Source organism: Cyprinus carpio, chromosome B17 (genome assembly GCF_018340385.1).
Source record: "Cyprinus carpio isolate SPL01 chromosome B17, ASM1834038v1, whole genome shotgun sequence".
Taxonomy (NCBI): domain Eukaryota; kingdom Metazoa; phylum Chordata; class Actinopteri; order Cypriniformes; family Cyprinidae; genus Cyprinus; species Cyprinus carpio.
In genome coordinates, this window is record NC_056613.1 from 22,764,975 (window position 1) to 22,777,193 (window position 12,219).

Consider the following 12,219-nt stretch of genomic DNA (forward strand, 5'->3'; position numbering starts at 1 on the left):
TCTGTCTATCAATCTGTTATAGATTATAGAACAGTGGGTATATAACCATGATATCATGTACATAAATTGCACATTGTACTTTTTGCTGTTTATTAGCCTTATTTCTAGTTTTGTCCATGTATTTTTCCTTTTATTATAACCTAAAGAATGACCAGCTATGGATCAAATCATGAATATCTCGTTTAATTATTATTTTATACATTTTTTATTTATTATTTCATACATATATTTTTTTAAAGCTTTGAAAGTCAGCAGTAATTTTTATTTTTATTTATTTATTTATTTATTTATTTATTGCGTGAAAATCACACATGTGGGTACGACTGATGGAATTTGCCTGTGATTTATTTATTTATTTATTTTTTATTATTTGGAATTTGCCTTTGATTATTATTTTTTTTTTATTGCAAGTATAAACCATTAACTTCAACAGTTAAGTACAACATTGGATGACATTACATAAATTACATAACATTCAGCAGATCTTAGGAATTTGCCTTTGATGTGACGAGGTTCGGCGGTGGCTTGACGTCACTTCCGGGACGCGGCTCCGAAATGGACGACAGTCTTCAGCTGGCAGACGGTGGATTTACTAAAAATGTGAGTTGAATACCTATTAAACCGTTTTGTTTTGGAGATTCGTGCACCACTGTGAGCAGTCAGACATGTGCAGACACGGAGCAGCTCGCGGAAAGCCTCGCGCTTGCGTTTGTTTCGCGCTGCGACTGAAACTGCAGTTCAGGAGTGTTGTGTGTGGGCTAAACAGCTGATGTCCCGCAGAATCAGATAGTCCTACAGGTCACTCAGATATAATACACAGAAATAACACGATCTAGAGTTGTTTGTGTGCTCTTCTGTAGCGTGTAAACAGAGCTGACGCGTCATGTTGCCATAGCAACAGTCACGCGCCCGTGCACCACGCTGAACGTGCATTCATAAACATTCAAATCCAATGACACGATACTAAATATGAATATATTCGCATGTTCACATCAGATATAAAGGTAGTACAACAAATTACTTTTAAATCATACTTGTTCTGCATTGCAGTAATGTAAATATGTGCAATTTTGTGATTGGAATGCATTCTGGGATGGAGTATGACAATAATTAAACCATGATGATGATGATGATGATGTTGGTTAGGTTGCCAGATCAGGCAGAAGAGCTCGTCAGGCCGCTGAGATGCTGAGCGCTGAAGACTCTCGTCAGAGGAGATCATCTTCGTCAGTCAGTAACGCAGCGGAGGTCAGTGATGGGATGCATCTGAACTCAAGAACACGGGCCGTCACACGCCTTTCCTTCCCTTCACACAGTCTGGTGACCCTGGGTCATGAATGTGGTGAATAACAGAACATAAACAGCAATTGATACGTGTCTGCTTTACCAGTCCATGCAGTAAGATGTCTCTCATATAGCAGATTATCACATGAGACACTTTATAATTAATAATAATATGTGCTCCATGTGTGAAAGAACAATAGGGAGGTAGAATAACAATATATTGTGTCCCAATATTTGGCAATACAAATCGCAACAAAATGTATCATGGATAGTTCACCCTAAAAATAAAGCTTAGACATGTAATTTAGGCTTTTATTCACATACAGTACAGGTCAAAAGTTTGAAAACATTACTATTTTTAATGTTTTTGAAAGAAGTTTCTTCTGCTCATCAAGCCTGCATTTATTTGATCAAAAATACAGAAAAAAAAATGTAATATTGTGAAACTATTATTACAACTTAAAATAATTGTTTTTACAAATTTATTATACTTTAAATTATCATTTATTTCTGTGATGCAAAGCTGAATTTTTAGGATCATTATCACATGATCCTTTAGAAAATCATTCTAATATGATGATTCATTATCAAAGTTGGAAACAGTTCTGCTGCTTAATATTTTTTCAGAACATGTGATACTTTTTTTTTAGAAAAAAAAAAAAAAAAAAAAGTAAAAAAAAAAAAAAAGAAGCTATGTTTTTAAAAATATAAATATTTTGTAATAACAATATACACTACTGGTCAGCAATTTGGGGTCAGTAATTTTTTTTTCTCTTTCTTTTTTTAAAATAAAATCAATACTTTTATTCAGCAAGGATGTGTTAAATTGATAAAAAGTGATAGTAAAGAAAATATATATTTAGAATATATATTATTAGAATTTTTTTTTATTTTGAATAAATGCAGTTCTTTTTAACCTTTTATTCATCAAATATATTAGACAGCAGAACTGTTTCCAACACTCATAATAAATCAGAATATTAGAATGATTTCTAAATGATCATGTGATAGACTGGATGTTACATGTGACACTGAAGGCTGGAGTAATGATGCTGAAAATTCAGCTTTGCATCACAGGAATAAATTATTTTTTTAAAGTATATTCAAATAGAAAACTATTATTTTAAGTTGTAATAGTATTTCACAATATTACTGTTTTTTCTGTATTTTTGATCAAATAAATGCAGGCTTGATGAGCAGAAGAGTAATGTTTCCAAACTTTTGACCTGTACTGTATATAAACCTTGATTGACACACAAACACAAAAAACACAGCAACAGTAAATCCACAAGCTCCGTGTATATTAATTATTAATAACTTACATTATTTAGTAAAATATAACATTCATAACCAGTGCAAGCATATGTGTCTAACAGTAATTCTGGTTAAATTTAGTTAACGACTGATACATTTGGTAAATGTTTATCACGTCTTACAAGTTATAATATATATAAAAAAAAACTTACCATTTAGACTTTTTTTTGTTTAGAGTATCGTGAGAATATCGTATTGTGAGATCAGTGTATAAAAGCGAATCATGACATGAGTTTATTGAACACAATGGTCTGTCATTCTTTTTTCTTTCCATGTAGGGCTGTATGTTTTTAAATAGTAAAATCAGTTTTTTGTTGTACTGCTCAATAACATGTAAAATAACCTTAAAATCAACATTGAAAAATATCATAATGCATGCCTGAAAAAACCTGTGATATATTTTTGCCAAATTTCCCATATGTACAGTACAGGTCAAAAGTTTGGAAACATTACTATTTTTAATGTTTTGAAAGAAGTTTCTTCTGCTCATCAAGCCTGCATTTATTTGATAAAAAATACAGAAAAAAACAGTAATATTGTAAAATATTATTACAACTTAAAATAATAGTTTTCTATTTGAATATACTTTAAAAAAATAATTTATTCCTGAGCTGCAAAGCTGAATTTTCAGCATCATTACTCCAGCCTTCAGTGTCACATGTAACATCCAGTCTATCACATGATCATTTAGAAATCATTCTAATATTCAGATTTATTATGAGTGTTGGAAACAGTTCTGCTGTCTAATATATTTGATGAATAAAAGGTTAAAAAGAACTGCATTTATTCAAAAAAAACAAAACAATTCTAATAATATATATTCTAATAATATATTTTCTTTACTATCACTTTTTATCAATTTAACACATCCTTGCTGAATAAAAGTATAGATTTTATTTTAAAAAAAGAAAGAAAAAAAAAATTACTGACCCCAAATTACTGACCAGTAGTGTATATTGTTACTACAAAATATTTATATTTTAAAAAACATAGCTTCTTTTTTTTTTTTTTTTTTTTTTTTTTACTTTTTATTCATCAAAGTATCCTAAAAAAGTATCACATGTTCTGAAAAAATATTAAGTAGCAGAACTGTTTCCAACTTTGATAATGAATCATCATATTAGAATGATTTCTAAAGGATCATGTGATAATGATCCTAAAAATTCAGCTTTGCATCACAGAAATAAATGATAATTTAAAGTATAATAAATTTAAAAACAATTATTTTAAATTGTAATAATATTTCACAATATTACATTTTTTTTCTGTATTTTTGATCAAATGCAGGCTTGATGAGCAGAAGAGACTTCTTTCAAAAACATTAAAAATAGTAATGTTTCCAAACTTTTGACGTGTACTGTATATTCTCAGTTTTCAAGGTCTGAACACATGGCTAATTGAGCGTGCATGCGGTGTGAAGCCTGTTCTCAAGGCGAGTACGGCAGTGTTAATGTTGTGAGCGCTGGTTTGTTCTGGTGTGTGCTATTTTAAGGAGCTCTCACTCAGGGAACTTTCTCCCTTACACGTTAACTAAGGATTGTTTGAGGCATACTTGCTGAGGTCTTGCAGCGTTACTGCAGAGCATCGGCATCCGTGGCATGCCATCTTTGGTTTGTCCCCAAGAGCGCTGAGAGCCGAACGTGAATTCTGCTCGGAATTCTAGCTATGTTTTTTTTTTTTTTTTTTTTTCTGTAAACTTTCCAAATTAGGCTGCGTTTTACAATGTAAAACCAGGATTCTCAAGTCCCCCGTGACCTCACATCTACATGAAATACATTTTTCTGGCATGAAGCATGACAGGCCTGTTTTCCATGTCTTGATAGTCAGTCAGTGTTTAATTTAGCTCCTTCTTTAAATATGTATGCTTTACGTTCTTACATCCAGCACTGAGATCTGTGTTGCCTGTAGACATTTTCACAACATTGATCCTCATGTTAAATACTGGCTCTATTTACTCTTTGATCACCGATCATTTATTTGTATAAACTGATTTAAATAACATATGCACAAAAGTTCTGTCTGGTCCTCGAATCTGAAGTATGCAGTTTGGTAATAAAGATAATGTCTATTTGAAAAGTTGTTTCAAGGTTTTCGGAGATGTGAGCTTCAGAGCGTCAGTTTAGCGCTCATGAACGCACTGAGAGCAGCTGAGTAGCGATGGTTATTTAAATTACATTGTTCGAATATTTTTATAAGTCAGTTTCCGAGACTTTTATGTTGAAAAGGACTGAAACAAGGTTGTAAACAAGGACATCATTTTTCTTTTCAGTAAGGCTACAAATGCATTGAACAGCATTATCATGGGAATCCCTTAGCTGTGGTGGCTGAGAGAGCTTAGTTTGACAACACGTGCTGAAAAAAACTCAAAATACAAACAGATACAGAAAAGCATTGCAAGTAGCACAGACCACAAAGGAAACCTTATGAAAATTAACCTTGGTTTTGCTACAAATAAAACCAAAAACCATGGTTACTATAGTTAAACCACAAATTAACCATGGTTTTCTAATAGTAACCATGGTTTTTGGCATATTGATTACCATTTGTATAATCACAGTTGTACAAATGCCATATGCTTAGTGATCAGGATGTTAAAATAAACAAAAATCTCACCTTTCATCGCTTGTTGCAATTCCCTTGAATATTTCTGATGTGGTCTGTGCATATTTGCAGTGCGTTTCTGTATTTGGTTGTGTTGTGAGTATATTTGCAGCATGCGTGTTGTCAAATTGATGATGTTTTCTTAATTTTTTTGGTGCTTTTTCTGTTTGCATATGTTTTTCTCATTTCAGTGTTTCCCCTGCAATTATATTATTATATAAGTAGGACCCTATGATTTCCGCGATGCAGAAAACGCGGACGGAATCCAGTCATAAAAATGGAATTTAGAGTTTAACGCGGAATGTCACGGAAAATTTGAAAATATGGAATGAATTAATCAAAAGTAGGTCATTACACTTAAATCAAATCGCGATATGGACTAGTATCTGTAAATGTTAAGCCAGAAAAGTGATTTTAAATATGAATCCTGCATGTTCTGCTTGTCTCTGTCAATGAATGGCCTAGAAGCACGGTTTTGTTTATTACTCACAAATTGACGCACGCATAACAACTCCCATTATAATCACATTATGATGTTTCTATTATATAAGATTAAAAACATGAATGACATCTCCAGAACTGCTCTGAGAGTCACTTCATGAGCATTTGACCGTTTGATTTGAGTAAAACTAGCGTCATATCACATACACAGAACTGTATTCACGGCAACCCGTCAAAATAAAAGTCCGGTTTAATTTAAAGACGAGTATTTGCCAGAAATGTACTTATATTGTTTTGCAGAATGTACATAGCCTACTACTACTACTACTGTACTACTAAAAAGAAACATTTTTTTAAAAGGAATAATCACAAAACATTTTTTCCATGTTTAAATTTTAATTGTAAATTCTCTTTGTTTACCAAAAAATTAAGTTAGCTTAATTTTCAATAAAATCATGATAAATTAAATTAACGTTTTATGCCTTCATTTGATAACCAGAAAAATGTAAATACACATCAGAATTTCTGAGAAAAAAAAAATCATAAGGCTATTTTAAGAATAAATTGAAAAAATTAAGTTGTTTTTATGCATTTAAATAATTAGACATGCTAAAACACAGAATTAGGTAACAATAAAACATAGTGATGAAAAAAATTAAATATTTTATAGGGCCCTAAACATGAAATATTTGTTAAACTTCAAACAGAAAAAAACGGGATCCAGAAAAATTAAAACGGAAAAAATGGATGTTGGGAAAAAATAAAAACAACGTTGGGAAAAAATAAAACGGATTTAAAACGTCAGTAAACAATCCTTATTCTATTTATCTTATGTACACGATGGCATGGCATTATTATAGTTCAGTGGTCTCTTTGTTATGGTCGCGCTCTCTGTACCACGCACAGCGGAGTTCCCCGATGCGCGCGCACACACACGCGCTTGCGGTGATTTTGGCGTCTGTTGTCTCACTAAATGAGGACATAAATACGTGAACAACATCTCTAGAACTGCTCTGAGACTCACTTCATGAGCATTTGACCGTTTCATTTGAGTAAAACTATCCTCATATCATATACACACAGAAATTTAAAGGTATTCACGGCAACCCGTCAAAATAAAAGTTTGGTGTAACTTGAAGACATTGTGGTAGAAATATTAGGCTACTTTTGTTCAGTAGAATGCATGTAATAGGCTACTACTAAGTTACTAGTAAAATTATTAAAATACTATTTTTAAGTCAAGTCACCTTTATTTATATAGCGCTTTAAATAAAACAGATTGTATCAAAGCAACTGAACAACATTAATTAGGAAAACAGTGTGTTAATAATGCAAAATGACAGTTAAAGGCAGTTCATCATTGAATTCAGTGATGTCATCATGCAGCTCAGTTCAGTTTTAAATAGTATCTGTGCAATAATTTGCAATCAAGTCAACGATATCGCTGTAAATGAAGTGTCCCCAACTAAGCAAGCCAGAAACAACAGCGGCAAGGAACCAAAAAGTCATCGGTGACAGAATGGAGAAAAAAACCTTGGGAGAAACCAGGCTCAGTCGGGGGCCAGTTCTCCTCTGACCAGACGAAACCAGCAGTTCAATTCCAGGCTGCAGCAAAGTCAGATTGTGCATAGAAGAAATTTTAAGGAATAATCATATAGTATTTCTTCAATGTTTTAATTGTAATATTAAATGACCTTTATTTTCCAAAGAAAAATAAAATCTGTTTAATTTTCGTTACTTAAAAGATAGATTAAATGAATGTTTTATGCCTTAAAAAATGTAAATACAAAAAAAACAAAATCCCATAAAAAAAATAAATAAAACATTTTAATAATAAATTAAACCAAACCTTATGCTTTAAATAATTAGACATGACTACAAACTTGGTAGCAATGCTAAAAATTTGGTAGCAATAAAACATAAGGTTGAAAAAAATAAAACATTTCATAGGGCCCTAAACATGTAATGTTTGTTAAACTTTTAATAAATTGATGTTAAATTGTTTAAGTTTCATTATTTTAATTAATTAGATGCTTTTTGATTAATAACATTGAATTATTTTAAAGCCGTAAACCTAGGGGAGACACTGCATTTGCAGTACGCTGGGCTCTCGGCCACCATAGTACGACAAAGATATCGCTTTCCTCGCGGAAATTCAAACTAATGTTATATTGTGAATATGAGATTGAGCTGAAGAATGAATGCTGTATCAGATGAAGGCGATCACACTCGCTCAGTCAGTCTCTCTCTCATAATACTCTACTCTACTGTACATAATTCAGTGAACTTTTAATACAGTGATACTTTCAATGAAGCAACTCAATGTTCCTTCATAACTAGTTCTAAGGTGACGTTTTTGAATTATTAATGGAAGCTTGGGCTCAGCTGTTAAACTATCAAACTGAGATTTGAGTCCATGGCAGAAGGACATAGTTCTGCATACAAGTTTTTAAAGGGGTCATGAAATGAGAAACCAAATGTGCCTTGATCTTTTGGAATATAAGAGGTCTTTGTACCATTAAAACATCCTGCAAGTTTCATAGCTTAAGACGTCCTCCCCATTATAAACGAGCCATTTATTTAATCAAGCTCAAAATACAGCTCGTTCTGGATCCACGGTAAGAAGTGACGTCACGGTGCGAAGTGACGTTCCAACCATTTGCATATGACCGCCTCCAGCACAAGACAACTACGCTCATTTCGTATCGTTGTCATGCCGCGCGCCTCACAAGTGTTCAGTCGACGGACAGCGAGTGGGTCTGTGTACAGGAAAATTACAATGCCACGCAGATGTGCTCAAACATATAAGGTTTTATCATTGCAAGAGCCATCGCTTCGAATGCATCACCCGCTACTAAACAGTTACGCTCAAACCGCAAATGTTCTGGCTGGGGGTGTTAATAATTGATCCATAGGCGCTGTCGTTAGCCAATCATAACAGCGGGCGTTAACACTGAACTCTTAAAGGGGAAACAACCCAAAAACAGACTGTTTGAATCAAAGGATGAGAAACAGGGTGGGAAAATGTCATAATTCACTACATTTTAAAAGTTTTTTTTTTTAAAAAACTATAGTAATACTATAATTGCACCTAGGGGACCATAATAATGAAATAAAAAAACCCATGTCATGACACCTTTAAGACCCTTTGTGGTTGTTTCTTATTTATTTACACACTTGCTGTTGTATAAATGCAGTATCACACTCGTAGTCGTTTGATATCGCTCTATATCAGCATGGCACTTGCCTGCGGCACTTGGTTTGCAGCCTCATGAGCCTTTTGTGATTTCTAGACAATAATTTTACAGAATTTTTAGTTAAGGAGCGATATGTACCACCTTTAACTGAATTTCAGGGGCAATATTTTTCCTTTATAAGGACACATTTTTCTAATATTATTAGATGTATGCATCATAGTAATCTATACATTTAAATAGAAATATAGACCCTCTGTAGACAGCAACAGAACTACCATGTTCAAGGCCCAGAAAGGTAGTAAGGACATTGTTAAAAGTAGTCCATGTGGTTCAACCTTAATTATATGAAGCTATGAGAATACTTGTTGTGTGAAAGAAACCAAAATTAATGACTTTGTTGATTCAACAGTTTATTGATTCAACAATTTATTCTCTTTCATGTCAGTCTTCGACCTGCGTTCACGATTGTACCATGACGCACCGTTATCACATTGTTATGGTGTGGTCAGTGTGACTCAATATCAGCTTGGCATCACGCCAGCAATTTCATTGATGCGTTATTCGACAATGGTTTGGTCTGTCAAAAAGCTTTTGGTAACTTTTTGTCAGCATAGTCTAATATTCTGATGTCTCATAGTCAGATAATCTGAGTAAAATTTGATGAAAATCAGACCAAAGATCTAAGAGGAGTTCGAAAAGATTTTCAGAAGATTTTCAAAGAAAAACAAACTGAAGGATGGGACGTTCGGCTGATTATGGCATAATTGATTTCAATGTTCTCGGCATGATCCGAGGAATCTATGACCAGCCAAAAATCATCAAAAGCTGATAGCATTTTTTTATATTTGATTATCATTTATGACCACCAGGTGGCACTTGCCCCAGACGTTTTGAGTACTTTCAGGGCATGGAGCTGAGTTTACAGTTCAAAAGTTATTATCATAAACATGAGTAAAACTAATGAGTACAATCGGTGCCATTGGCCCCTAATAACAAGACACTAAGTGCCAGCTTTACTTACAGCTTGTGGCAGCACAATACCCTTTTAGCATTAACAAAAAAAACCTGTCAGGTTTTACTAAAGACACAGTGAAACATTAGTGATGAGAAGGTGTGGACGGTCATTTTTTCATGTGGCTTTCTTTATTCCATATGCATTCTTATTTGTATGCCTATAATGTCAAAAACACAAAACGTCATGTCTTGCCACAACTCAAACTTACTGTAGTTCTTACATTAAATTGCATACATTTTCTTTCTCTTTGCTTTTTTATATCAGTATGGTACATTTAATAGTACGTTTAAAACAAGTTTTATGAAAAGTAATCTAAAACTAGTCAGAATACATTACCTAAAATGAGTAACCTAGATTACATTACTAACTACATTTTTCATCATGTTATCTGTAATCAGTAATGGACTACAATTTGTTAGTGATCTACCCAACACTGCCTTCAGTACAGGAGATTTTTATGTGATTTTATTCAGGTGAAATGATGGGACACTCTTCTGTCATCATTCACTTTTCTCGTTCTCTCTGTGAACCGCTTTCCATGAGTTGCACAAAATGATTTGTTCACTCAAAGCATCTTATTTGAGGCAGTATGCACTGCATCCCAACCCCCCGCAGCCGTCTCTGATCTCTGACATCAGAATTTACAAATGGCCCTGCTGAAGGAACCCAGGAACGGAAGGATATTTGCTCTGCTGTGCTTTTTTTATGTTGAAAGTAACTGAATTCCTGCAGGCCTCTGGCTTATTTTGCAGACCCAATTTGGTAATGAGAAATACGTCTTTTTTCAAGTGCATTTGTGGGTTGCCCACCCTTGTTGTGCCCCGAGGAATTCTGTCATTTTAAAGCTCACAGAACCGCCACCGCAATCCAATTTACTATTTTCAGAATGAAAGAATGAGAGGGAGATGGGTGGGTTTTTTCCCCTGTGAAGCTATTTTGGGTCATGTATGGCCAGAGCAGTTCCCACACTTACATACCACTCAGACCCCTTCATTGCTCTCCCAGTGTCCTACACTCATTTTATTTAGTCACAAAATGTAACTACATTATCTATATTAATCATATTATCTATATTGTATTACAGCTTATTATATAAAGTTGGGTATATACGTCCAATGTATGTCTAACCTTATCAACATACATACAGTATATTTGCATGTACTATATAGCAAATCTTAACTACCTGATTGTTCAAAATGTATCTTCTCAAAATGTAACTATTTTATTGCCCAGCTCAGTCCTAATCTGCTAAATACTACTAAAACATGTGAAGATATTAAGGTATTACATCGAGCACAATCCATCAAGTACAATCAATCAGACCTCTAAAAATGATTCAGTGATACAACGATACAATGATACAAATGATTCAGAATGCAGCGGCACGATTGCTCTTCAATGAGCCCAAAAGAGCCCATGTTACACCTCTCTTTATCTCCTTGCACTGGCTACCGGCTGCGGCTCACATCAAGTTCAAGACATTGATGCTTGCGTATAGAACAGCCACAGGCTCAGCACCCGCCTACTAACACTCACTACTACGAATCTACATCCCCTCCAGAAGTTTGAGATCCGCAAGTGAGCAACGCCTCGTGGTACCATCACAGAAAGGGTCAAAATCACTTTCCAGAACATTCTCGTTCACCATTCCTGGCTGGTGGAATGATCTTCCTACCCCTATCCTGAATGCGGAATCCCTGACAATTTTCAAACGACAGCTGAAAACTCATCTCTTCCAAAGCTACTTGATTTCATCATCATAAAAAAAAACAATTGTCTTTCTCTCTATTTATTCCGTCTCTTTCTAGCTTGAACTTGAACAATGTCTTAAACTTGGTATTACAAGCACTTCCTGTGTCTGTTTGCCTCTTTAAGAAGAATCGCTTTATGTATCCCCCAATTGTAAGTTGCTTTGGATAAAAGCGTCTGCAAAATGACTAAATGTAAATGTAAATTACAAGCAATGAAGTATGTAAAATAGGGCACAATGTACTGTTAATATGAAGGACTTTTTCACATTGATTTTTCATAGGTGTTTTAGCTGTATTTAGAATTATGTATTGCAATGTGTTGTGTTTTAGGATTAGAGGAAATTTATGTATAGTTTACTTCAATAGAACAGTAAAGAAGATTTTTAGCTGAAACCGTGGTCCTTGGTAGTATATAAAATGAAAGTCAGTGGCTAACTTGAGCTAACAAAGCATGCAGGCAACATATATTGTTGCTCCTGCTGATATTGAGGTCTTATGAAGCAGAAAGATTGGTCTGTGCAAGAAACTGAACATTATTTACAACATTACTACATGTAAAGCCCAAAGAATACTTCAGTTCCCTACCTGTTGGTCACTATGAGTTATGTTGTGATGA

General features: G+C 34.0%; 1 protein-coding gene across 4 annotated transcripts in view; it reads left to right on the top strand.

The window, feature by feature from the left end:
• Positions 1-472: 472 nt before the first annotated feature.
• LOC109059766 (intraflagellar transport protein 43 homolog) overlaps positions 473-12,219 on the top strand; it is a 36,105-nt gene continuing 24,358 nt past the window's right edge. For 3 of the 4 annotated variants that reach the window (XM_042742853.1, XM_042742854.1, XM_042742855.1), the window contains exons 1-2: positions 473-600; positions 1,147-1,248. In XM_042742853.1, the coding sequence (XP_042598787.1) occupies positions 556-600; positions 1,147-1,248 (147 nt within the window). In that variant the 5' untranslated portion in view covers positions 473-555. The remainder of the gene's footprint in view (positions 601-1,146; positions 1,249-12,219) is intronic. The other variant, XM_042742856.1, reaches the window with a different exon arrangement.